This window comes from Ciona robusta, chromosome 7 (genome assembly GCF_009617815.1).
Source record: "Ciona robusta chromosome 7, ASM961781v2".
Lineage (NCBI taxonomy): Eukaryota > Metazoa > Chordata > Ascidiacea > Phlebobranchia > Cionidae > Ciona > Ciona robusta.
The window spans coordinates 8,844,194-8,871,781 of record NC_143241.1 but is presented as its reverse complement, the minus strand read 5'-3'; the positions used below and the strand labels follow the sequence as shown (position 1 = coordinate 8,871,781).

The window sequence follows — 27,588 nt, the reverse complement described above, 5'->3', positions numbered from 1 at the left end:
TTTAATGTTTTTTTTCCGCATGAATGGACACTGTTCTGTTTCGTCACAATCAACAGGGATTTTCCCAGAATTTATCCCCAGTTGGAAAACCAGTGTTTTAGAACGACATCGCAGTTTCGGGAAACTAGAGGAATCAACAATAGTTATTATGATCGTGCAGTCGTTGACTCAACCTACAAGGACCATGGGGGAACTAAATAAACAACGGGAGGATCAAAGTTTCACCGATATTGTTGTTCTTGTGGAGGGTGAGTTGGGGGGGGGGCGTTAGACCTGGGGTGGCAGGGTGGGCAAGCCAACCTCTAATTTTCTGCTCTTTATTAATCAGTAAACATTACAACCAATAAGTTAGATTTGTTTCACAGGATTGTGTGTCTAACTACCCCTGCCTCCCCTGTGTTTTACAAAGTTTGGTGCTTATTAAAGTTATCACATGTTTATTATCAACCCAGGAGTGAAGTTCCACGCTCACCGAGCGATTCTCGCCGCAAATAGTTCGGTGTTTCGGTCCGTTCTGCAAGAAACAACAACAGTAATTATGTTTTAACGACTGTTGTTTTGTTGCTAATTCTTTCTCTTCGTTATTTTAATTAATTTGATCTTCGCTATTGTATTTAAAAAGATAAATAATATTTATGTTAATCTACCAACATATGTAATATATGGGTGATTGTTTTTATGTGTGGATGATAATAACCGACTATTAACCTCTGGGTTGGAGCAATTACTGTTAAGTGTCTTGCTCAAGGACACAGGGGTTTCACCTTCTAATGTGCTGAATTACCAATCACAACTTTAAACACCACAGGAGGGCACCCCCAATATCAACTTGGACGGCGTTGAATCGGCAAACTTTTCGACGATCATCAACTTTATCTACACCTCTAACCTAACAATCAACCAAACCAATGCCGATCAAATATCGGCTGCTTCGGAATTCTTGAAAATATCCTCAATTGTCGAACTTTGTGCGAAGTTTAAACAACAACTCAATAATGATGGTTTGTTTCATAGAAATCTTACATATTGGGATATTTTATAAGATTTTTATAGAATCCTCAAAATGTGACGAACCTGAGGTTTCCGACAATGAGGGAAATGTTGAGGTTGAAGAAGAAGACTGGTGCGTTGGTGTTGTTGAAATTATATGTATATTATATATGCTTAGGCAAATGTTAGGTAAATATGAAAGAGATCTTCTGACAATTGTTCGTTTTCCAAAGAAGATCTTTCGTTTGAATTCTCGAAATAATCTATTTATTCTTATTTTTTTTTAGTCGATTGCAAACAACAGAAGCTACAAAGGTGATTATGATGTCGTACATGTGTGGTTATGATGTCATATATGGGTGATTATATATCGCTGCGATCAAACATGCCCACCTGGTTCTAATAATATGTTGCTACCCAGCACTGTTTTTACACTGATAAAAATATCTCCTAGAATTCTGAAGAAATTCAAGTTGAGAAACGCCGCGGTCGTAAACCGTTGGAGCGCGTCGAGTGTCCGATTTGTCGCAAAGTAATGACGGAAGTTCGAATGGAAGCTCATCTTCGTTATCATAATGGGGAAAACCCCGTTACTTGTGGTTGGTGTGGAAGGTCATTCGCGAATATTTATAATCTTAAAATACATGAACGGATCCATACTGGTTGGTTTACATGATGTTTATGTTGCCTATATATGATCTTTATGTTGCTTATATAAGATTTCTATCTTCAGGTGAACGACCCCACAAATGCCAGGTTTGCTCGAAAACCTTTTCGGACCCTTCAAGTTTAAGCAAGCACAAACTGTGGCACGCCGGGGTGAAGAAGAAGAGTTGTCCCGTTTGCCGAAGAATGTTCGCTACGGCAACACAAGTCAGGTTAGTGGGGGGGTTTGGTGTAACCTAACCAAATATATTAAACCCAACCTGGTGGATAAGTCAGTATTAAGGGAATATTTATATCATGATAGTAGCAATTGTGACGTACAATGACAACAATGTTATTCCCCCATAGAGATCATATACGAACGCACACCAAAGAGAAACCTTTCGTATGCCAACAATGTGGAAAAAGTTACGGATATAAATGTGATCTTACTCGCCACATGAGGGAGCATAATGGTGGGTGTGATGTCATAATGGTGGGTTGTGATGTCATTAATAAATCTATCCTTGTGCGTATATGTGCTTGGACAACCCGTCTCACCGTATGAAAGATAAAACATAAAAATCTACAATTGCCAGAAGATCTTTTACACTGAAAGAATGGAAACAACATAGACATTTCATATTTTGTACCGCAGGTAACTTGTTCGGTCCATGCCCCGATTGTGGCCGATTGTTCAACCATAACGGAAACTACAAGGCTCATCTAAAAACGCATCTCAAGAAACAGAACGTAAACATAGAAATAAAATTATTGTATCTTATATAACATTTCTATGTGAAACAGCCACTGCAAGTTTTCTTTGTTGAAGAGAACGAGGTGATTGTGACATCTCAAGACAGGCAAGTGTCACCTCCTAGTGGTGAGAATGGGAAGGTGAGTTAGTTGTTTCCTTTTTTGGTCGGTCTCGTTTTATTGGGGTTACTAGACCCCTAATTTTGATCGCTATCGTAAAATAAGCAATTATTCGCATTCAAAAAAATGTTTTATTTGTTTCTAGAATCTCGATACTTCGATGAACAATGGATCGTGTGTGATGTCACAAGAAGAGGTTTGTTGTCATAGTAGCAGTTGTGATGTCATAATGGTTGATTGTCAACAGGAAGTGATGTCGGCAACAACGTCATTGGAGCAAAACATGCTGAGTCATGATGACATCGTGAAAAACGAGAACTCGTTGGTGATTGTCGACCAAACAATGGAATCCAACTTTGAAACATAAACATTTGTGATGTCATCATGAAACTTCGTGATGTCATGTATTATGTCATAATGTTGTCCGTGTTATGTCTGCGTCGAATAAATTTCAATGAAAAACATTTTACTGAGTTGGTGTTTTGAGATATTGGTCATTGTATGTTGGGCCACATGTGATTTTCCAATGAATATGTGGGACCTGGGGCGCGGGTTTTGTTTTCCGACCTTAGCAATATAGAATAAAAGGTGGTGTGACGTTAATAAAGCAGTTACGTCAACATTAATGACGTCATTAGCAAAAATTGCACAGATTCACAATTTCAACAAAATATTTATTCCTCCCCGAAGTTCCACCGCTAACAGCGCTAGGGTGCGGTTGCTATGCAAATCTACATTAAATCCAGCGGTTTATGGCCAACGTTAAAATGCCTGACCAAGTCGTCTCAAAGTTTCCGAGAAATGAAGAAAAGAAATTAAATAAACGTCGAAGTTGTGAATTAGTTTCCACACCAACGCCCTGCATTAATAAAGCTTTGTTTCATCTGGAAAGATTGAAGGTTCGTGTGGCAGCAGTGAGTCTCGAACCAAGAACACCATTTAGAGTTCCCTAACGAGATGTTGCGTGTTCAAGACGTTTTTCGCGTGCGCACTATTGTTAAAATTGTTTTGTAAAACACGTACAGATTAGGTTAAGAAATCCCATGTTTTGACACATACTCTAGTGGGCCTTGAACCAAGTACCCTTAGTTGCGTGCCAGCATCGTATGTCGAAGGTTAGGGGTAAGTTGGGTGTTGAAAGGAGCATTTGTGTGCGGGGGTTTCCCCATGACGTCATAGATAGTTTATGCTTTTGACACTTCGTGGTCAAGTAAAAATTTTGACGACGAAAGTAATATTTGATTTCTATGTTTGCAGGGTTTGGTAAAGACAGATGGCGCCAAAGAGCAACAAGTTCCGCAAAGTATTCTAAAACAAGATAATGAAGGTATTATGATGTCACAATGGTATGATGTAATAATGACATCACATGACAGATGTTCGACCAACCGGAACTCGTAAACAAATCAGATTCTTGACACCCGGCTCTTTTCCCCCACCTGGTGACCAAAATGTGGAGTTATCCGTCCAGGGTTTGGGAGGGAAATCCCCTTCAGGTGATTGTTATTGTAACAATAACAATTATTAGCTTTATGACATCATGATGTTTATACAGAAACAAGCGAACCACCAGAGGGCGATATGATGAAACAAATTCAACTCAAACCTCATCAAGTTTTTACACAGGTTGTAATGGGTCACGTATATGTTACTTTGTGGGTGATTGTTTTCATGCATGGTTGATAATTTGGACAACCCATTAGTGACCACTGGGTTGGAGCAATGACTGTTAAGGGTCTTGCCCAATGACACATACGCCCACAATGGTAGCAGCGTCGAGCTTTTGACCCATAACCTCTTGGCTTGAGGCCAGCGAGCCAACTAAACCGGCCATAATCTTCTATATTACGTCATATACTGTGTTTTATAAGATATCTATGTCCAGGTGGCGGAGTTGATCACGAGGCTCGAGGCTGACAGATTGGCCACCGAGAGCGCACTAGAGCACGAGCGAGAACGAGTAAAGAAATTAGTTTCGCGGTTGGATGATTTGTCGCAACGTAGGATGATAGAACTTCCGGCTGCTGTGCAGAAAGGTGCGGTTGGGGGTAGGGGTTCTGGGGGGTTGTGGGGGTCCTGAGGGGTGGGGGTAGTTTAACATAGCATCGTGGGGTTGCCTCGTTGTCGGCAAAGTAACTTTTGTTTTACATTGAACAATATCTCCACTTGGCTATCTACACCCCATAGACACCCAACATTGACAAACTTCAATGTTTTTCAATATGTGTCGACTAACAAGGATCCGGCAACAAAAATTACCCGAGCTATTACAGCTGAAAAATCAACTCAACCAGTATTGTTTTTTTGGGTGTTTTGGAATTGTTGATGTCTGAGGAATCCCCTTAGTTGATACCATCATAACTAATATTCACCACAACAGAGCACGAGGCTTGTGCTTGTGATATAAGTGAATTGCAATGGCACGTATCGTACACCACACGACAATTAGAACGAAGCAAGGAACGCGTCCACGCCGCTCAATTGTTGAACGCAAGTCTTAAGCAAGATATCAACTTCGTGAAGAAACATTGGTATAGAAGATTTCTATGAAACTCGATATTTTAATTTAATTAAGTTCGTCAGAGGTCACCTATGTCACAATGGTGATTGTGATGTCACAATGTGTCTACTGTGGTTAGGAAGAGGTTCGTTTTCAAGACGATTTAAATATTTTGACAAGATAAATATTATGTGGTTTAACTTGAGGATTATAATCGCATGAGAGAGGATTTAGTTTCGAATCAGTTTTTAATATTTCACTTTTGTAGTTCATAAAGTAAACTTTTAACATCAAATGAATCCATATATTACACTATGCCTGGTAGAAGCAACGGAATGTTAGTTTTAAAATAACTGAGTTGTCGTTCTTGTAGCCCTCTAGTGGAGGAAAAGTTATTGATTGAAAAAGAATCGATGAAAGAAATTAAATCCATGCAACGAGATACTGATGACGTGAGTTTATTATTTCTATGTTTTATTTGAGACTTTTACGACAACTTTATATAACAAGTTGTGGGTTTAGCGGCCAAACTTTTATTCGACACATTTTCTCAAGTAGTTTTTACCCAAAGCGTGTTATCGACTGTCATTTTGTTGCTAATTCCTTCTCTTTGTTGTTTTAATTAATTTAATCTTCGCTATCGTAATTAAAGAGATAAATATTATTTGATTTTTATGTAGGAACTCGCTGAGGCGCGAATTAAACTCGACCAAGCAGAACAAAAATACCAGGAAGCGACAGAGAAAGCCGAACGCGAACGACAGAAAGCGAAAGAAAATCTCGAAGCTGTTCGCTCGCAACTTAAAATGCTAAAGTAAGTTGCGTGTGTTGTTTTATAAAGTTCCTACTGCACAGAGGGTAGGTTCATCACTCATACGTTAAAGAACAAGAAACAGAAATATGTTCGGGGGGGTTTCCTAGTTAGGGGCTGTAGTTCGTTAGGAGCTAGCATATGTGGCATAACCTTGTAATTTTACCTCGTTACGAAATCTTAAAACTATGTTAGAAGTTGCTTTACCTTGTTAACATGGATATCTTATAAACAGGACTGATCTCCACCACTCGGAGGCGATGTTCAAAGCTTATTTAAAGAAAGCCGAACAAAGTTTACAAAAGTTGACGCACCAGAACGAAGAGCTCGTTGTGCTGCAAAACAAAACGGGTGAATAACCGGGTGGTTTATAAATAACTACAACACGTGAATACCCAACCTGTTTATTAGTCATGACCCGATATTTGTGCATCCCCCAACATGCTTGAAAAATATAAATTACTAACCTGTTACCACGTACCACCTTCCCCCCAGAGAAAGTTCGTGAGTTGGAACAGCATGAGGTTTACAAGATCGAGGGGTTGAGAGATGAAGTTAAACAAGTCGAGTTCGAAACAGGGGAAGTAACGAGACAGAAGGTGGCGCTAGACAATGAGGTGGAAGAAATGGTGGGTGTGATGTCATAATACTTATATTTTCTTACTTTTAAATGTGAAGGTTTTTGTGGCATTAACCGTCTTTTATATAAACAAGGATTTCTTAATTTTGGTAAAAGACGAAATATTTAGATGGTGGAAATTAATGTAAAGTATACACACAAAAGTAATTTAAATATTTGAAGTAAATAAAAATAATGTCGAAATACCTGTGTTGGGTTATTGATGAATCCGTTCGTACGTTCTATGTTAACAAACGACAAACTTGGTTGTTAATATTGTTTCTATGTTACAGCACAAAGGCATGCGCGAGAAAATTTATAATTTGGAAGAAAAATATCGGAATAGTTTGAAATCGTTGAGGGAATTGCAAGAGACGAATCGTGATATGAATTATGATATCGAAGATATGAACGATGAGATAAAAACTTGGTGGGTGTTGGGGCATTTGAACATACTTCACAAACTGTACGTTAAAGAACTTTTTTTGATAGAAAAGTTTGGGAAGTTTTGGTTTACAGCCTCTGCCTTTGTCTCACCTGTTTAATCAGTTTGTTCATTACTATGTTCACCCATGTTATTCACATACTGTATCATATTTGATTCCGTGTCAGAAATCCATGAGTGAAACAATTAATATTACGTAATCTGGTTGTAGCGACAAAGCTGTATCAAAAGCCGAACGTGAGATCGAACGATATCGTAAGGAACGCGATCGATGCGAACAACAATTAAAAACCGCTGGCGATGAAGTTTCTAACATTTCTATGATTAATATCGAACTGAAAAGTAAGATGTCTATGTTGCATGTGAACGTTGTTATATTGTTTTTATGTTAGACCAACTCGAGAAAGAAGAAACGAAATCTCAGTCGCTTGAAGACGCGTTGAAGGTGAGTTGTGATGTCATAAAGGGTGTGACACTTTTACTCAAGTAGTTTTTACCCATAACATGTTTTAATTAATCTTCGTTATCGTATTTGAAGATATAAATTTTATTATGACATCACAGTCAACCTCGGAGAACCTGCGCAAACATGTAAATGAGGAAATGCGACAACGAACCGCGCTCGAGGCTAAACGTCAACAAAACTCAAGTGCTTTGCTCAAGGGAAAGACCGGTATATATGATCTCTATGATATATCGTAACTTGTTTGACGGCTTTTTGATTTTCAAGAAAATGTGAAAAAGAAACAAAAAGTGTCGAAAAATTTGGAGAAAACCCAGAATGCGGTCGTTGAGGCGACGAGGGAAGTCGAGGAGTTGACGATTAAACATGATGAGACGGTTAAGGTGTGATGTCATAATGGAGGGGTGATTTAAATGTAACTGATTTATTCCTGGGTGGCGGGATAAACAATTGTTTATGGGTTTGATTGATTGTACCGTCTCATCAAGAGTTTAGCATTCTAACCGGCTAATTATCAGAACATCGCACGATTAGAAACAAAGTTGAAAGAAATCAACGACGAACACGAGAAGACGGAACGCGAGTTGAAGGGAAAGCGGGACGCGATTGAACCCGTAGAACGCAAACTACAGGTAAGGTGGCGTCCACCATATTGACCCACTCACCCATCTAACCCCCTCACCCCCAGACAGAACAAATGGAATTAAAATCTCGCATCAAAGAAATGAAACACGAGGAACAACAAATGTCGCAAAAGTTGAACGACATGCGAATCTCCGAGAACGCTATGAATAAAAGGATTCACACAACGGAAGAAAATATTAAGAAGCTGAAGTAGGTTTTGTAACTTAAGTTAAATTGGGTATTATGGTTTTAGCTCCACTTTTCAGTTCAACATTTTTACTCAAGCAGTTTTTACTGGTAGTTAATTTGATCTTTGCTGCTGAATAAAGTTTATGATCACAGAGAGGAACTGGAAGAATTAGAAATTAAATTAACGACGGGAGAAAAAAGGAACGAGGATCTTAATAAACAACTAGAGGGCGCTAACGGTGAGTATGTTGTTTCTATGTTGGTGCGTCGGTGTCTACTATATACGGGTGAAGACAACCGGGGATTTACCAACGTGGGACGTGGTTTATGCGAATAGTTTAAAACCGATGATGAAACCACTTGTGATGTCATCGAGCCACCATGCCACCTAGTGATTATTACGCAGCTCGTTTCGCGGAGCGCGAGAAGATTCACGAGGAAGTGATGTCACAAAGGTTAGAGGTCAAAACTAACTTGGAGGAAAACGTGAAGGAAGAAATGGAGAAGAATAAGATGCTCGCCCAACGTTATCGGTGGGTGGGTTGGGGGTTGAAATGGGGGTGACATGGGTGTTAAACCTCAAGACCTCTCATGGCTGCTTATTAGCTATAATTTGGACAACCCATTAGTGACCACTGAGTTGGAGCAATTGCAACTAAGGGTTTTGCCCAAAGATACAAATACCCATAATGGTAGCAGCGTCGAGCAATCCTATAACTAAGCTACAAGCTGGATGCTGCCATTGCGCCATGGCCCCGTACACATAGATATATATAATATTTACCACTACAGGGAGCTACAGAGCGAACACATTGATTTAAAGAACCGTTTGATGGATTTATACGACAGCAAGGTTAAGTTGGAAACCTCAATTAAGGATCATAAACAGGTATTGTGACATCATATATTATGACATCATACTTTATGACATCATAATATTACAGCTGGTAACCTTGCAAGAGAAGTTAAACGTAGCATTGAAACAATATTATCACGACCGTGGGGAGTTTAATAAAGCTGGTTTGGAGAAGTTTCACGTCAGATCCCACGTAAGTTAAGTCTTAAACTACATTATAAAGATTGTGCGGTGGGGTAAGATGGTCAGCACATGACGTCCCACAAACTACATTATAAAGATTGTGCGGTGGGGTAAGATGGTCAGCACATGACGTCCCACATTTCTTATCATGAGGATCAGGTTATATAATTCTATGTTCACTACCAACCGAGGATAACAGAATGTAGACAAGGACCATCTGTTAAAATAAGTTACTCCAGTACTGCAAATGCAAAACGCACTATGGTAGCGAACAAATGAAAATAGCTGGCAACATTAGGTCCAGCAGATTAAATACCAACTATGACATCATAAACAAACATGATGACATCATAAACACTGTCACCAGGACAACACGGACAAAATGTCGAAAGTTCAAGGTGGCCTCGAGGTGGCGCTAGACAACATCTCGTTGTTCCTTAAATCGCAGATTGACGGAAGTGCAGCCAACCGTGTCCACCAAGCTGCCATGGATTGGCTGACGACGCCCTAATGTATCCGAACCCCCGATAAATTACGGTTTATATTTATTATTTCTAAGTTTTGTCTCGTTTGTTCTGCACGGAAAGCTTTCTTTGTCGCCTTTTTCTCTTGTCTTCTCTCCTGTGAGGTAATAAACAAAGTTATTTTCATAAATAAATATAAAGTTACAAAACTTTGTTTTTGGTTGGTTTTGGTTTATTTTATGTAAATGTTGTTTCCAGGTGTATTATCTCAGCCACAAACAAACATCGTCACCTTTTTCATTTCTTTGACAGCCGCCTTGCGTGCCGTCTTCTCCTCCCTCGTCTCATCTTTCCCACGAACGATGACTCGGGGTTTTTCAACTTCAGGCTCCAACGATTTCAACTAACGACAAACATAGATATCATATTATTAATATTATACACTAGCAAGACTTTGGTGACGTAGGTTGAATGGCTTTTATATGAAACATAGACATCTATTAACAACACGAACTTGTTTTTTGGTCAGACGAGGTTTGCTGTTTAGGGGAAGTCCCGTCGTTGGTGAGATTTTGATTTTCTGTGAAACAACAATAAGTGATTGTTTGTCAACAAAGGTTTTATTAAATATAATATGTTTATATATAAAAATATATGTGTTTAAATATGCAAAGTAACAAAGTTCCGACTCACTGGGGGATCTTGGATAAGTTTCGGTCGATTGTAGATCGTTGAATAGGTGGCTGTTGACGTAACAATGGTTATTATGCAATATATTTGTATTATGACATCATACTTACATAATATCGACTCACAATCCCAATTATCGCGAGGTTTCTCCATCACCATGGTTACCATGATGTCATCATCGTCGTTATCAAGGTTGCTAGGCAACGTGGGTCGTATACGTTCTTCCTCTCTATGATGTCATAGTTAATTACATTATGACATCACAACCACCATTATACTCACCCCTCTTTAACCCCGCCCCCCAACCCCAGTAACAACTCTAACCCCTCCATCTCACCGACATCACCCACAGGGATTCCCCCCTCGATCTCAACTTGACACAGCTCCCCAATGTTCGGCTCGTCGTAACTTTCAAAGAACTGAAACAGCGCGAGGTAAAGTTAAACTAACTACCAGGTAAACTAATGAAAGATAATTTCGTGAAAGGGCAAGACTGAACTAATCCTTAACAGCGACATGTATAAAGTTTTCCACTATTTTGTGGCTAAATCAATAAAATAAAAAAGTTATTGTGGGGTCAGCCACACTTTTATCATCGTTTACCAAATGTAAAAAAAAACATTTTTATATTTTTCCACGAACCTTCTCAAATCTGTCGTCCAACAACGTAAGTTGTTCGTTTCTACGCATCACTGATGATGTCATCGAGTATGCGGTGAACCGTGACTTCGTTTCTTCGTCCGAGAATTCATCCAGGTCACATGACCCCGAGTCACACGACTCAGCGTCGCTATCAACGTCGTCACTGAAACATTACAACACAATGTTTAGAAACTACAGCAAAAGTAAATCAGTTCTCCTAAACACATGTGCCGACCACCCCCCATTCTAACCCCTTACACCAAACCCAAACCAACTCCCACCTTTCCCCCTCTTCGCAAGCCATCGCCATGAAATCATCTTCCAGTTCATTATCGGGGTCGTTGAAATCGAAGTCCTCGTCTAACCCCGCCACCACGTCTGGGTCCCATGATGGCTGTGGTCCCCGTGGGTTTGGGACCGCACGATGCACCAGACCAACGTCGCCCTCGCTGTGCGATGCAAATACTATGGATGGAAGTCGTAACACCGTGTCATCTTTTATGATTTCTATGTTTTCCTCGTCAACACTTTCCATGTGAACTGTGGGGCAATGAACATTATTAGATGAATATTAAAACGTCTCTTTGTTACATTCGTATTGTTGCCATTACTTTCTATTATGTTAAGTTACTATCTGTTTAATGCCATGAACATAACGACGCATTTAAAAACATGTAATATCCTGAAATCTAATACAGGTAACATTTACTCAAACAGGAACAAATTCAGTGAGAAGATAAAACCTTCAGTTAGTGAACAATAACAACATTAGAAAATATATTAGGGGGCCAAAGTATGCTGGGGGTGTGGGGGGTGGGATATATGACGAGTGGGTGGATTGTTCAACAGCACCGAGTGAGATTAACAAATGCAAAGCAAAAATTCAATATAATAGTAAAGGTAATACTAAAGTTTGCAAAAACATAGTAGTGCAACTTACTTTGGTCCCCATCCTTGGGAACAAGAATGGCTTCCTGGTTCCTTGACGATGGTTTGAGATGTTGAAGGTAATCGTAATCGTCCTCGAATCCAATGCCGAACGTTTTCTGATTCTCAATTCTAGATTCCCATTGTTCAGGATTCTGATCAAACAATGGTGGTTGTGATGTCATAATAAAGTAAACAATTAAGGCTCAAACTTTCGTTCTAAAAGTCTTGCTGAATCAGCCATATGTGAACTTATTACTAAAGTTGTATTTATAGAGGGGCCCCTTTAAATACCGCAGTACACCAGTGCCTCCAGTGCCTAGTGAAACTAATGTATCGCCACGTTTACGTTGTTTTGAACTAAACGAAATAATAAATGTTTATGACATCATAACACATATTAAAACTGTACAAGAGATACATGCAACCACCTCACCGTCAATGACGCACGTTTTTTTACATTTTACTGTTTTTGAAGCTCCATGTGACCACTGAGCAACGATGTCTGCACGTCAACTTTTTAATAAAACTATTCTGGCAATGATACGATTTCATTCCAACGTTTCGACGTCGTCTTCATCATGCCAAATCCATTTACCCTAATGCAGGCGACCTTAATAGGACGTCGAAACGTTGGAATGAAATCGTATCATTGCCAGAATAGTTTTATTAAAAAGTTGACGTGCAGACATCGTTGCTCAGTGGTCACATGGAGCTTCAAAAACAGTAAAATGTAAAAACACGTGCGTCATTGACGGTGAGGTGGTTATTTCGTTTAGTTCAAAACAACGTAAACGTGGCGATACATTAGTTTCACTAGGCACTGGAGGCACTGGTGTACTGCGGTATTTAAAGGGGTCCTTTATAGAGTAGTATATGATGTGTTTGGTTTTATTATACGCCAGCAACATCGGGTAAACCATTGAATTGTTGCCGATATTTATCTCATTGTTTATATTTGTGGTAAAAGATTTTGGTTCGAATAAATTTGACAGAGCGTGCAAAGCTTTTGAAAGTTAACACCAACAAACAGCAAAAATCTCTGTTCGAGAACCCCCGTTAAATTAACAAAATGTTTAAAACACTGACCTCTAGTGGAGCAGATTCATTTATCGGAATTAAAACTCGTTGAGGCGCGTCTTCGTCTGCAGCGAGGGGGTCCTTTTGACTCCTGTCAATAAAATTAATTAATTCTAATTATTTAACATATCACCTTTTGTTCAACTTAATAATTAACATAATATTTACATATTTGTCAATATTATTCAAATTAATATTTAAACGACAATACGAATATTTATGTCTTCGAGTACGATAGTGAAGATCAAATTAATTAAAATAATGAAGAGAAGAAAATTAGCAGCAAACAAACTTACAATATAAATTTAACTCATATCGAGTTTTATGAAAAACAAAATTAAAAGTAAATACAAGAAATGTATTATTACGTCACCTGTGCACGAGGTTAAAGGTCACCGACTTCTTCTTGTCGATGAATTGTTTCTTGTTACGTCGTGGCTGTAATTATTACGTCATAATTAAATGAATGAATGTCCACAACAGTGGCAGGGCCAAGATTCGAACCAATAATCTCTGAGCTAGAGGTACGCTAATGTACGCAGTCGGTGATGTGAATTAAAAATTATGACTTTGTTACCCATTATGACGTCATAGTATTCACGTTCTACAACTATCCTTAGTTCTAGACTAACAAAAACAATTTAACTTACCATTGTGACGTCAACAGTAACAAACAAACATGTGTTCTTATATATTTTGTTTCTGTGTTTGTTTGTTATTTCTATATGTTCATTATACACGAGGTTGCGCGTAAGGGAAATCTTTCTATAGACAACTTATAAAATTGGGCACGAAGTGACGAAATAAAGACGCAAATGTTGGATCTGGAACTTTTGTTTGTTACGTTATAAACCTTACTATAGTTATGTAATAATAACGAATTGTTTGAATTTATGACGTAACAACTTTATTTGTTAACAACAAAGGTGTTTTGCGCGTCGGTACTGTGACGTAACATAACAAAAGTCAATCATGCAGTTTGATGCGTCACAATGAGCATTATTAATGACACATCAAAACATGTCACGATGCGTCATTATGTCCATATTATGACATCACAATGTATGATACAACATTGCAGCTTATAAAGGCGATTGTAACAAAACAATGAACATTGTTTAGGATCAATCAGATGCACAAATTAGTTGTGACGTAACAATAAGCGAATAATTAAACTGGCGATGTCGTATAGATCGACTTGTTAGTTAGAGTGAGGACGCTATCGATTGTTTGAGAAGAAATAGTATTGTTACGTCACATTGAGTTAACTTATATTGTAACATTAGTTATTTTGACGTAGCGTATTAACACGTGATCGGCGATGCGTTTCGTGACGTCACAATCGCAAATTCTTTGCAGGTCGCGCGAAAGTTAGGGACGCTGCGTTTCGATGAGGTTCGAGTTTTCGGTTCAGGAAGAGAACAAATAGCATTGTGACGTAGGAATGGTTGTTGCAGCCAAATAAAGGCCATTGTGACCTAATTTGCGTAACCGTTGTAGTTGCTACGTCATAAACGTCAGAGCGCGCGCGCAGAAGTTCTAGACCAATTGTTAGAAATTGTTGGACGAAAGTCGATTGTGACGTAAGGTTTCTTCTGTTTAATAACAATGTTGAACAATCAGCATCAAACAAAATGTTTCGTCACAATCGAATAAAATGTTTATTGTGTCGCAATTTAAATTAAGTATGTGACGTAATAAAAGTTTTAGCTCGGCATCGACCGTGAGGTATATTACGTCATAATTAAAGCATTGTCTTGAGAGATAGTGACGTCACAGTGTGGTATGTTGCCTGATTGAATCGATCGCTTATATAAGATTTCTATGCTTCATTTATTATTAATAGTCATCTCTGATATCTATGTTTCCCATTGTTCACGTAATAAAGGAGTTAGTGACGTCATAAAGTTTTTAGTTAGATTAGTTTGTTATTTTTTTGTTACGTCACAATTAGAATGAACAATGGGTTGCGCGAAAAGTAAAACACGTGACGAGGATTGCAAACAATTGGAAAGTTTAACAAATTTTACACCGGAGGAACTAAAGAAATGTTACGATGATTTTCAACAGGTATAGTAATAATATTCTTTGTGAAGGTGTGGGGTCGAGGCTCGGTGCTGCTACCATTGTGAGCGTATGTGTCCTTGACACTTTACGACAATTGCTCCAACCCAGTGGTCACTAATGGGTTGTCCAAATTGTCAGCCATATATTAAAACAATCACCCACAAAGTTACATACGTGGTAACCCGTAAGCGGGCATGAGGTGTATGAAACAGAACACCCGTGTTATTACACCCTCCCCACCACGGCATGATAAACAACACACCCTTCCAGGAATCCACCAGCGGGAAAATGGATCGAACAAAGTTTGACGAATTCTATAAAAAGTTTTTTAACCGCGATCCCCGATTCGTCGATCATTTGTTCCGAACATTCGACTTCAACAATGACGGTATGTTACGTCACTATTGAGTTTTAACTATGACGTCACTGATGTTTTTATGATGACGTCACAACGATGTTTTAATTTTGACGTCACAATTGTTAGGTTTCATTAATTTCCGCGAGTTCGTATGCGGGCTCTCTATCACCACACGTGGCACGCCTGAAGAGAAACTCACGTGGACCTTTAACGTTTATGACGTCAATAATGATGGGACAATAACGCGTGACGAGATGCTGCAAATAATGAGGGTATTATGACGTCACTATTACCTTAAACTGTACTGTTTTAGTTTAAAATTCTCGTTTTAAAGAAACAAATGTAACTTTAATTTTTATCTTAATTTATTTCAATTAAATATTACAACTTACAATGGCTTTGTATTAAAATAAAATGTTTATGTCGTCACAATGCAGGCGATATACGCGATGAACGGAATTAGCGAACCGGAACAACTTAAATCCGGAAGTGACGCATTCGAGGGTTTGGACTCCAACGGGGACGGTTTGTGACGTCATGATGTTTTAATATGACGCAATAAACGTCAATTGTTCCAGGTTTGATTTCCGTCGCGGAATTCGTGAAAGGAGTAAAGCGTGACGAGCGATTGCTGGAGTTTCTACAAAGAACTATTGATGTGCAACAAAAGTGATTGTGACGTAATAATACCCCAAGAAGCTGGTGACTGTGACGTAATAAGTGCTGGGCGCGACGTTTGCTTGCAATAAATTCTATTTGTGATCAATCGTGCATTAACTATGCGTATTATGACGTCATAAACAGGCAGGAAACCAAGACAATGGGCAGATATTCTAGACCTATGTGACGTCACAGAGCGTTATTATATTTTAGCAATAGAAACCGCGCAAAATAAATTTAGAATTTCCTGCGTTAAATTATTCATCGCGCGTGTTTCTATAAGCGGAGTCATTGCATGTGTTACGTCACAATCGTCTTTGTTACGAAGAAGCAAAAGTCAGCAGAGCGCGGTGGGCGCGCGAATTGTTGTTTACACCATAAAGCCGATTGTTGCGCACAGTGTGCATTGAAGATTAGTTAAGTATTTGTGACATCATAGTAGCGATTATGGGTCAACAACACCCTAGTTTGAAACCCCGCATGTTGGATGACCTCATGCGGATGTCCGACTTTAGTGCAGACGAACTCAAGATTTGGTATAATGAGTTTTCTAAGGTAATGTATGTACACTGGCCGTTATCGGTTCAGCATATGTTCGGTTTCGCAGCCACGATTTTACTCAAGTAGTTTTTACCAACAACGTTTTAACGACTGTAGTTTTGTTGCTAATTTCCTTCTCTTCGTTGTTTTAATTAATTTGATCTTCGCTTTCATATATTATGCAATGAATGTAACTTATTTTTACTCGCGTGTTCAAGTTTGTGATGTCATAATGATTGACAGTGGGTGTAGCGTATGTTGGGTTTAGCAGCCACATCTTTATTTAGCGCTTTTTCTCAAGTCGTTTTTACCTGCATCGTGTTTTAACGACTGTAGTTCGTCACGCAATGCTCAACACGCATGAATGTTACCAAGTGTTGTGGGTTCAAAGCTCGACGCTGCACTGCCATTCATGTGTGCAAAACACTTAACGCCAATGAGCTGTCTAAATTGTCAGCCATACAGAAAAACAATCACCCATCAAGTTACATACATGGTAACTCATAAGCGGGCACGAGGTGTGAAACAGAACACCCGTGTCATAACGACTGTCGTTGCCTCGTCATGCGAGGATAAATAAGTTACATACGTTGTAACTTTTAAACACCTACGAAGACGTATGAAACGGAACACTCATGTTATAACGACCAAGTAAAGGTAAACAACTCATATATTATTAACAGGACAGCGTTTCTGGATTTCTTTCCAAAAACGACTTTATCAAAATCTACAAAGGATTGTTTCCGCATGGTGACGCTAGTGGGTTCGCTGATCACGTGTTCAGAACATTCGACGCCAACAAAGACGGTAAGTGTGACGTCATAACCACGTATAGCATACGTCACAATATATATTACGACGCAGGTGTCCTTAATTTCCGCGAGTTCGTGATCGGGTTGTCGCTGACAATGAAGGGGCCGCTCGACGACAAACTTTATTGGGCGTTTAAGCTTTATGACGTCGATGGCAATGGTTTCGTCACAAAGGATGAAATGAACGAAATAATAGCGGTATCTAACGTTAGTCATTATCGATGTTTCGCGATGCGTGATTATGACGTACTGACTATGTGTTACGTCACAGGCGATATTCACCGTGTGTTGCACCGACACAACCGATGATGACGTCATAATGAGCGGTCGCGAAGCGTTTAAAACAATGGACACGGATGAAGATGGAAAAGTTTCATGGGGAGAGTTTAGGAAGGGGATTCATAGCAACCGTGTGTTCATGCTGATTGTCGAGGCTAAGATGAAGAATGCCGGTGTGACGTCACGTTGACGTCATGGGTGTCACGTCACATTGACGTCATGACTACTGTATATATTGCCGCTGACGTTTTTACTTTTATTGACCATGCAACGATTGTTACGTAACAAATAACAAATGATGTCATAATACGAACAAATTGTGACGTATTGAACTTAATTGTTTCATCACAAGAGACAAAGGAGTATTATGACATCACAAACAAAGAGACACTGGCAGTTACTTTATGACATCACAGTAAGAAGTACAGTGAAGTATTATGAGGTCACAAACAAATTATTTCTTAACATTAGAAAGTCGAACTCGGTAAAACTTTGTTCCGACGGGAACTTTGAAACGATTGTTGGGTTTACGAGCCTGGCAATATTCGCGGTCGATGAATCGCGATAACAACCAAGTCTTGTTGGATGGCTCTGTGAGGTGTTTATGTTGGTTATATATGATGTTTATGTTGGTTATATATGATATCTATGATACCCATACTCACCGTTATGTTTCAACCCGAGTTCGTTCATCGAATCGTTATGTAGGAAATGTAGTGTGTGTGTAAGTGTTACCACCACGTGGTGGCGGTAGTGAGTGTCGTACGTCACCAACACCAGGTCACCAGGTTCAAAACTAAAAATGTCTCAAATTAATAAACCATTTGTTTCAATTTATTATAGAAATATTATTTGTGTAAAATAGGATCCGACCCCTTACCCATACAGAATAGTACGACATAATAGAAATATAATTTTACTTTGAAATCGAAATTTTTTCCTTTAATTTTGTCGAAGATGACGCGGCAGTTTCATTTTCCCCTGAGTCATGCTGACTAACAATAGCTGTTGCTGACTCATCAATAATTTTCCTAAGTCGTTGAATTTCGTCGTCTTTTGCCGAAGTGACTCGCTGAATCGCAGAGTTGAAAACCATCTAGTGACCAACATAGAGATATCTTATATAACACCATGATGTCATAATAAATATTGTTTATTCAGAGGTCATGGGTTCAAGGCTCGTCGCTGCCACCATTGTGAGCGTATGTGTCGTTGGGCAAGACACGTAACAGTAATTGCTCCAACCAACCCAGTAAATACTAACAATAAGCAAGTTACATACCAACTCAATAAGTTCCACACTTAACAACAAACAACCAAACTTCACATTTAATTCACCCCAACCCACCTGTCGCCTCCTAGTGGCGTCTTCCTCCTTCTTCTTATACGATGTTTCGAGCGCGTTACGTTGAGATTCGAACGATTTATATGCGCTCTCTAGCGTCATCTGGTGTTCCTGTAGTGACACGACCATTGAGCCTGTGACATCACAATCATACTTTGATGATGTCATAATGCTGTCGTCCATCTTTGTTCGTTTAGATTCTTTTTCCCCATTTGATGATGTCATCAGTTGTGATGTCATCAACGATGATGTCATAGACGGAACATTAAGATTTTGGGACGCTTTTAATCTGAACAATGTAATGTTATATTTATGGATTATTCAACATAGAAATCAAATAACTTACTTTTCATTTTCCGAGCGTAACGTTTCCACGACAACCAACAACGACTCGTGCTCGTCTGGAATATGATTATGATGTCATAGTTAATTGATAATTATTTAAAATTTTGTTTCTGATGCGAAACTTGTATGTTTTTGATGATAATTGTCACAAATTAATTAATATTTAAAAGTTATATATATACATATATAACTTATATAACCACGCCCCAACTGACTTGTTATTCGTTGAAATTTTTGTTCCGCATCATCGGTCAGTTGCTGCGCTGAGACTACCGATAACAATCGATCGGCCTCCATCTCGTCTAACTCGGATCTAATCATAGATATCTTATATAAACACAGATGTATTATAAAAAAACCATAAAGAAACAAAAACTAAGTCAAACCTAATAAAAATATATTATTTCTATGCTCACCGATACTTTTTATTGATTTCATCGACGTTGCTCGACCACTTATCGTTATTTTGTTGAATTTCTTGTTGATATTTAGATTCAACATCAACAACTTGTTGCTTCATGATTTCAACTTCGCGTTCGTTTTCAGTTTTTAAATTTTCGCGAAAATTTTCAAAATCTTCCTCGTGTTTCGATTTTAATTTCTCCATGTCTCCCTCAAGTGTTAAATATTTCTCGATCAGGGTTTCCCGCTCTTTACTAAACTCCTCCACTAGGAGGCGATATTTGTTCTCACTTTCCGAAAATTCCTGCTGACTCAGCAATAGTTTCCCGGAAACATCATCCAACTTTTGCTGAGTCACCTCCAACCTTCCGTTCAGCTCTTCCACCACCACATTGCACTCCCTAACTTCCCCCTCGAGCCCCCGACACCTATCCAACTCACCCTCGTACCCCCCTAACAACATCGTCAGCTCCTCATTGGTCGATTCCAACTTCGCGACCGTACGTTCCGCTTGAGCGACTTTATCACGACCCAACCGTAACTCGTCCTCCATGTTGCTAACAGCAACTCGTCCCTCGGCGACGACCTGCTCGTGACCCTCGATTTGACCCTTGACTTTCAACACGACCCCCTTTAACCTCACCACCTCCCTCTCAGCCACCGACAGTTGCTCCTCCAGTTCTTGAACCCGGTCCCCGCTTCCCACCAACTCACAAACTTGCTGACTCAATTCTTTCTCCAATTGGTAATTTTTCATCTTTAAAGCCTCGACCTCAGACCCACAGTCGCGCTTCACCGCCCACACCTCTCGTTCCGACTTCTCTTCCGCATGAGCGACCTCGATTTTCATCTCGTTGATCCGACTTTTTGCGTCCGATTCGATCTCGGACATCAAACCGACTTTTGCTGCCACTTCTGTTTTGAGACTATTGTTATTCTCCTCGAGTTTCAAACATTTTGCTTCAAGTTCCTGGAACATAGAAATAACATAATGAACATAAACATCTTATATGTATATTTATTTATGTTTTAATTATAATTTATTGAATCCGGTCCGGATCCAGCACTCATATTGTTGGATGATTCTTGTTGCATCATAACAGAATACACCGAGTGTTACTAATTATAAAGCAAACAAAATAAGGCCAACTAAAGATGTTTTCATATTTAAATATAGAAGTTCTGTTACACACATCTTTATAAACAAACATCCAGCCTCAACAACCACAAAAAACATCTCCTTTTTTTAAATTAACTAAACCTTATACCAATCATCCATAAACATCAGTCATCTCACTTTGATCTCCCTCCTCAACTTCTCCTCCTCCTCCCACCCACTCCTCCTCTCCTCCTGCTCCCTCTCCAACTGACCAATCACGTTCTCCAATTCACCCCGCGACTCTGACCAACGACGATCAAAATCTGCAACAACGGCGTCTCGACTGCGTTGGAGACTATCTACTTCTTCTTGGAGTTTCCTGTTCAACGAGTTTATTATGATGTCATAATACAATATATTCAGAAGGCAAAAATTTAAATTTATCGCAAAATCTTAGCATTTATAAAATGCAGCTCATTTTAACAGATCAATGAAATAAACTGTTAAGAGAAATCACAAATCACAACTAACCGAATTAATTTATTCGATTCTTCATTTTGCAACAAATTATTTTCTTCCAATTCTTTGATTTTCTTCAAAACCTAAAACAACAAATTTTTAATGAAAAAAAAATAAAATAACGCAACGACAAAAATTAAATTAAAAATTTTACTTTTTCTTTCTCTACATCGCTGGTGAATGAATGAAACATTTCGTCGGTGTCCTCGCTCGTCAACACTGAAACATAAATATCTTATAAAGCAGAAACATCATACATTGAAACCTCACCACACCTAACATGGCCTGCATGTGCTGGTTGCGATACCATGTGCGAATAATCATCAATAAAATACAGAAACGCATAATGTACAACAAATCCCAAACTTACTTTTAGATTGCTCCATGTTCTTACTGGGTGTTGATTGTTGCACCCCCTCCGTTATAGGGGTCATAGGGGTGGGTGGGGCGTGGGGTTCCAACGGAAGAATGCTAAAGAATTCCCCAGAATCGGGGCTGCCCATTTCCCCACTAGGAGGCGATAGTAAACGTGGAGTTTCGAAATTTTTCAAAAATTCACTTTTCGTTATTTTGTCGTCGATGATATTTTGTATTGATGATGTCACAAACCCCCCTGTTGTGTAATCAGTGTCGGGTTTCAAACTTCGAAAAATCCTTTGATCTGATTGGTCAACGGGTTGTATAGCTTCCCCTTGCGGTGGGATGGAGTCGATGGATGACATCATAGATTGTGATGTCATAGATGGCATTATAGAGCTTTGTTGGAAATCCAAGGTTGTTTTAGTTGAAGTTGAAACCACGAGTTGCCACGATAGTTGGGTAGCGTCGGGGAAACACGCGATCGATGGTTGGACCTGTGGAGGATCAGGTTTATAGGATTTCTATGTTATTAATATGGTGTCTATGTCCGAAGACGCAGTCAGAAAATATATTAGAATATAAAACGTTTGTTTTAAAAAAATTTAAATATTATTTTACAAATTTTAGCAGCTGGGCCACTGTTTATATTATTAATATGATATCTATGTTAATATATGATATCTATTTCACCTGTGGCGGCTTAAACTCCGGAAACAACTTTCCGAGTTGATCGACCTCGTTATCGGTTAATTGTGGAAGGTTGAGGTCAAAAGGTCGAATGGGTCGTTTCGATATCAACGGGGGTCGGTCGGTGAACCCGGGGAATAATTTCTAAGGATGTTGAAGTAATTAGTTGTTGATCGAACGAACGTAGGTTGTTTTTACCAACCTGTAAGAAATGATTCTTGAATTCTGATTTAAAGTTTTTTCTTCGAACAATTTCTCGATCTCTTGCAACCTTCGATGCCGCTAGTACTCCGTCGGTCCACTGTGATGTCATAATAAGGAACATAAAAAATACATACATATATATATGATATATGATTTTTTTTGATATACTAAATATATAAATTATCTATTAAAAACTTTTTGAACTTTTCTGAGTTCTTTATAATATCTAATTAAATATAGAAACTAAATATAATTATAATAAATAAACATTAAAAAGGGTTTGGAAAATATATTTTAAAATTATTTAATGTTTACCATTATAGATGTTTACCTGCGTGAATGCTTGCGAGAAATACCTCCTTCGTTTGCATTCGGCGACCGAAGAGAAATAAATCTCCGGAGATTTTTTAACTTCGGTTAAAAACTCCACTTGGTGGCATAACTGAGTCAGTTGTTCGCGGAACATAGAAATCTTAACGTCAGCGTTTAGGATGCTCCGTTGAACAAAATGTAACCATCTGTGGGGGGGGAGTTTCATAATATTTAGTTAGTGTTAGTCTATGTATGGTCATACTACTTGTACACACTATATTCTATGGGGTCTGAGATTTATGTTTAAGTTGCTACATTACCTAACACCAGGGTGCTACAACCCATTAGTGACCACTGGGTTGGAGTAAACTACATAAGTGCCAAAGGTACATACGCCCACAATGGTAGCAGCGTCGGGTTCTGAATTCAGTATCCTTGGGTTAGGATTCAAATCACTGAGTTAGCGTATATAACCCCCACCATATAATCATCATACAGATATAAATACACCCCCATACACCCATACACACATACATAGATGGCCACCAACCTTAATCTAGTGTGAAGGTTTTGTGCAAGTTCACTTTTTGCCGAATCACACTTAATAAGAGCTTCTCTCGTTGCTGACTCATTGTCGCGCATGATTTGAAGTTGGGTCACATGACTTTCACATAACGTACGTAAAGTGTCGCGGTTCATTGAACCCTCTTGTAAGTCGCGAGCTGTGTCTTGGTTCTTCACAAACCCCTGTGTGATGTCATAAAGTAACAAAAGTCATAACAACCGAGTGCACAAACGTGTTTGTTTTATTCCATCAGGTTTTATCATAAGCCCACAATGGTAGCAACATTGAGCCACGAACCCGGTAACCTCTGATTTAGTGGCTTAACTGTTGTGACACAAATCACAGATAAAACATTGGCCTTAGTTTAACATCATAAATAAAATAAACTTCTCTTTTAAATTTAAAAATAAATCCAAACCTGAGCGATTCCTCGTTGTTCCGCCACTTGTTGCCTAGCAGCGTTGATCACATGATCCAACGCAGCCAATCGGTCGACAATACCTGATATTTCCCGCATCCTAGGATTGGTGGCTTGGGTCGTTACTTTGTCGCACTCGAGGAGGAGGGCCGATAGTTTGTCTGGATGATATTTATCAAACATACTTATATAGTTCGTCTGTGGTTGGCGGGGTGTATACTCACGCTTACATAAAATTATATTCACCTGGTAGCAACATAAAGCACCAAGTAGCCAAGATGTTGACAAACATTCATATCCCGTTATAATTCCACCCAATAGTTAAATATAATATATCTACAAGCTACCTAGTGGTCCAACTCCATAATTACAATAGTTTTCAAAATCCTAATTAAATCTCAGGTAAAGTTGATAAAACATGATGTCGCCCAATTATATATAGGAATAAGATATCTATGTTGAGACACTTGATGTCGCTAACCTGTCGTTAACTGCGAGACTCGTTGTCGGCAATCTTCGATGAGGTCGGCGATTTTTACACCTGGGGATTTCCCCTCGATCCATTCAAGCAAAGTCACTCCCGATGACTCATCACTTTTCAACAACGACTCAACAACAGGAATGCGACTCAGCATTTCTAAAACTTCCTCAAAACTGAAAAATTTCATAAAAAATAAAATAAAAAAGGTTAATTTATTACAAAAATAATCCAATAATAAATTTTAAATATATAAAACACTAAATAAAAATGTTATTACTTTTTCACACATTATTACCCGTTCAATACTTGAATGTGATTGGTTGATCTGCTAAGCATGAGCGAACACTGGTCACGCATGGACGATAACCTTTGTTTGAAATCGACCAATGAGACGTGGAGGTTTGATACGGCTGCTTGCCATCCCTGTGATGTCATAATGTATAAAGTGTATGATTATGAAGTCATGTTCGCCATAATTTGGATCATGCAAGTCAACTAATTACACAATTGACCCAACCTGTTTTTTAAGTAAATATCATTTGTTAAAATATATTTCATTGTGATTTTAAACAACTACACGCATTCATGAACAAAATATTGTCGTGAAATAATTTACGTCCGAGTTAGTACAGTCAACAAACATGGGTAATCCCCCGTTACCTGAAACATAAGATGCTCGTCCGCTACCAAAGTTTCCATAGTGGCCACTTGGTGGCGTGTTTCCTCGTGTATTTGCATCGCAAGTTGTGTACGCGAGTGTAACGTGCCGTAACATACGGGAAGGTGAAGAGAATTGTGGATCTCTTTGTCAAAACCTGGGGGGAGAAGCATGGTAAGGTGTTGGGTGTCATAGAAATCATATTATTTGTTACTTTTACAATCACGCATAATATAACATTGTAGCGGTTGCAGTATGTTGTATTGCGAGCGGTAAACTAAGAGGGCGAATGAACACAAGACGCGGTATTTATACGGAAGATAAACGTGAGAAAAAAGGCACTAGTGTACGTGTCGGCGCACACACACGTGGCGGGCCGCCACAACATAATATTAATTAAATACATTTTGTTTTTTTAGTAAAAATTTGAATTTTATTTTAATGTTGTATTTTAACGAGGGTTTTTACACCAGATGAGTCAGGAAACTCCATGTAACATTAGGGGAATGGTGGAACAAACTATTAGTATTAGTTACCTTCTTGATTGAAGAAGAGAAATTTAGGAAAAATGTAAAATGACAAAACGATTAGAAATATATTTATATTTAATAAAAAAAAAAATGCGTGGTCGCTACACCTAGCAGACAAACAACCCACATCATAATAATATAACAATGGTTCGTTCACCTGATTTAACAATAGTTTTGTTGCTCAATAATGCCGATTGTTCCATCATAGATTTATTGAATAAATATATGGGGTTGGATTCCGTACCAACGGGGTACGAACATACCTTCTGCTCGTCGTCTAGCACCTGACCCCCGCTTGTTAGCATCACCTGTGATGTCATAATGATTAATGTGATGTCATAATAAAATGCAATAATACTGATGAATAAATGTAATTTATTTAACACGAGTGTTCTGTTTCATACACCTCGTTACCACGTATGTAACTTTGTGGGTGATTGTTTTTATATAAGGCTGGCAATTCATACGACCCATTAGTAACCACTGGGTTGGAGCAATTACTGTTAAGTGTCTTGCCCAAGGACACATACGCCCACAATGGTAGCAGCGTCGAGACTGGAACTCGTTAACCATTGTACACAACGCTGTACACTTTTGAACGAACATAGAAACAACGAACCTGTTTCTCGGGCTTCACATCGAACTTGGTCGAGACGGCTCGCTTCAAGTCCGAGACTCTGTTGGAGCAACCGGTGAATAAAAAACAAACACAGTAAATTTCATCAAACACGCTAGTAAAGATCAAATTAATTAAAACAACGAAGAGAAGGAAATTAGCAGCAAAACGACAGTTGGTGAAACGTTATTGGTAAAAACTACTTGAGTAAAATGTCAAATAAAAAACATTTGTAGAAACAAATAGATAAGGTCAATTATGACATCACAATACCTTTTCATTGCCCAATCAACATCAAGATTGGTCATGTGACCTCGATTAACGAGGAAAACATGGAGACTCATTTCATCCACACGGTGGAGGCAAAGTGCTTATTATAGGGTTAACATAGAAAACATATATAACAATACAGAAAACTTATAATATTATAGAAATGCCTGTGAATGAAATATGATTATGATGTCACAAACACAACAACAATGTAGTCATTGTTATTGTTTTGTGACATCACAGAGAGAGAGGAAGTATGTTGTTTATTACATCATAATACGACGATAAACATGATTATGATGCAATAATATGCGATTATCTAAATAACAATAAACACTATTGCTATTAAACATCATAATATACATTATGACATCACAATATAACAATCAAACTTGCAACTCTAGAACAATCAAAATATTTTAACTTAAATTTTAAATACAATATATCTAAAACCTTTAATTTCCTTTAAACAACTTCTTATATATTTCATTGAAATAACTTTAAACGTTAACTTACTCAAACCTCGAAACCTCATGACGTCACTAATGACATCACCAGCCGTATTACCATATTAAGCCAACGCCCAAACGTCCGGTGTTACATAGGTTACCCCATACCTTATGCCTTATAAATATATTTATATATAATGTCTCCTACCCCCTTTTTACAACAACAGAAACCCTATATATAGGCGCAACAGCCACGCTTTCGATTTCACAAATCAAACTTTTGTCCATAGCGTGTTTTAACGACTGTCGTTTCGCAGCTAACTTCCTTCTCTTTGTTGTTTTAATTAATTTAATCTTCGTTATCGTATTCAAAGAGATAAATAAGTTGTACTATATGTTACTTGCATAATAGCTACAACAACAATAATAACAAAGAACAAGTAAATTACTATTGACACTGTGTTCGCTCAAGCGTTAATAACAGCTGATTGGTCGCCTATTATGGCGTCATAGTGAACTATTATTTGCACGACAATGACTAATCAAACATTGCATTGTGACATAACACACCAACAAGGTTTCTAGATCGTGACGTCACAATGAACTCA

At 38.5% G+C, this 27,588-nt stretch overlaps 6 protein-coding genes across 9 annotated transcripts; 4 read left to right on the top strand and 2 right to left on the bottom strand.

The window, feature by feature from the left end:
• Positions 1-4: 4 nt before the first annotated feature.
• On the top strand, positions 5-2,975 carry LOC149734546 (uncharacterized). Of its 2 annotated transcripts, none has more exons than XM_089880548.1 (12): positions 5-248; positions 453-532; positions 809-1,001; positions 1,054-1,123; positions 1,278-1,305; positions 1,445-1,652; positions 1,724-1,868; positions 2,005-2,111; positions 2,294-2,388; positions 2,443-2,532; positions 2,657-2,707; positions 2,759-2,975. In XM_089880548.1, exons 1-12 carry the CDS (start codon positions 5-7, stop codon positions 2,876-2,878), a joined length of 1,431 nt encoding a protein of 476 aa, XP_089736674.1. In that variant the 3' UTR covers positions 2,879-2,975. The 2 variants fall into 2 exon arrangements, with proteins under 2 accessions (XP_089736674.1, XP_089736675.1); XM_089880549.1 differs by having other exon boundaries at positions 44-248; positions 366-532.
• A 258-nt stretch (positions 2,976-3,233) lies between these two features.
• LOC149734545 (uncharacterized) lies at positions 3,234-11,357 on the top strand. Of its 2 annotated transcripts, none has more exons than XM_089880529.1 (22): positions 3,234-3,410; positions 3,769-3,838; positions 3,888-4,007; positions 4,067-4,137; positions 4,397-4,547; positions 4,892-5,042; positions 5,385-5,463; positions 5,692-5,825; positions 6,058-6,173; positions 6,318-6,451; positions 6,735-6,871; positions 7,098-7,228; positions 7,279-7,331; positions 7,451-7,559; positions 7,617-7,732; positions 7,868-7,981; positions 8,038-8,183; positions 8,316-8,401; positions 8,569-8,695; positions 8,955-9,051; positions 9,107-9,211; positions 9,569-11,357. In XM_089880529.1, the coding sequence occupies exons 1-22, from the start codon at positions 3,264-3,266 to the stop codon at positions 9,710-9,712; spliced, it is 2,538 nt and encodes an 845-aa protein (XP_089736655.1). In that variant the 5' UTR covers positions 3,234-3,263; the 3' UTR covers positions 9,713-11,357. The 2 variants fall into 2 exon arrangements, with proteins under 2 accessions (XP_089736655.1, XP_089736656.1); XM_089880530.1 differs by lacking the exon at positions 3,234-3,410 and adding an exon at positions 3,450-3,633.
• On the bottom strand, positions 9,756-12,109 carry LOC149734544 (protein LTV1 homolog). Its single transcript, XM_089881278.1, has 8 exons — positions 11,938-12,109; positions 11,279-11,537; positions 10,998-11,160; positions 10,638-10,774; positions 10,481-10,584; positions 10,359-10,408; positions 9,950-10,068; positions 9,756-9,822 (listed from the first exon to the last, which is right to left on the bottom strand). The coding sequence occupies exons 1-8, from the start codon at positions 12,107-12,109 to the stop codon at positions 9,756-9,758; spliced, it is 1,071 nt and encodes a 356-aa protein (XP_089737404.1).
• Positions 12,110-14,155: 2,046 nt separating this feature from the next.
• On the top strand, positions 14,156-16,195 carry LOC149734543 (neurocalcin homolog). The gene is made up of 5 exons (XM_089880578.1): positions 14,156-15,074; positions 15,342-15,459; positions 15,556-15,701; positions 15,867-15,954; positions 16,008-16,195. Exons 1-5 carry the CDS (start codon positions 14,967-14,969, stop codon positions 16,100-16,102), a joined length of 555 nt encoding a protein of 184 aa, XP_089736704.1. The 5' UTR covers positions 14,156-14,966; the 3' UTR covers positions 16,103-16,195.
• Positions 16,196-16,338: 143 nt separating this feature from the next.
• Positions 16,339-18,052, top strand: LOC149734542 (neurocalcin-delta-like). 2 transcript variants are annotated; one of them, XM_089880577.1, is made up of 4 exons: positions 16,339-16,644; positions 17,313-17,436; positions 17,494-17,639; positions 17,713-18,052. In XM_089880577.1, the coding sequence occupies exons 1-4, from the start codon at positions 16,537-16,539 to the stop codon at positions 17,908-17,910; spliced, it is 576 nt and encodes a 191-aa protein (XP_089736703.1). In that variant the 5' UTR covers positions 16,339-16,536; the 3' UTR covers positions 17,911-18,052. The 2 variants fall into 2 exon arrangements, with proteins under 2 accessions (XP_089736703.1, XP_089736702.1); XM_089880576.1 differs by having other exon boundaries at positions 17,494-17,648.
• Positions 17,956-26,709, bottom strand: LOC149734541 (uncharacterized). Its single transcript, XM_089880522.1, has 22 exons — positions 26,535-26,709; positions 26,265-26,322; positions 25,803-25,953; positions 25,118-25,272; positions 24,753-24,880; positions 24,458-24,630; positions 23,977-24,137; positions 23,544-23,740; positions 23,013-23,199; positions 22,680-22,778; positions 22,481-22,621; positions 21,801-22,284; positions 21,585-21,649; positions 21,443-21,513; positions 21,110-21,290; positions 19,827-20,782; positions 19,626-19,723; positions 19,412-19,466; positions 19,069-19,354; positions 18,641-18,816; positions 18,386-18,516; positions 17,956-18,311 (listed from the first exon to the last, which is right to left on the bottom strand). Exons 1-22 carry the CDS (start codon positions 26,603-26,605, stop codon positions 18,175-18,177), a joined length of 4,161 nt encoding a protein of 1,386 aa, XP_089736648.1. The 5' UTR covers positions 26,606-26,709; the 3' UTR covers positions 17,956-18,174.
• Between the last annotated feature and the right edge of the window lie 879 nt (positions 26,710-27,588).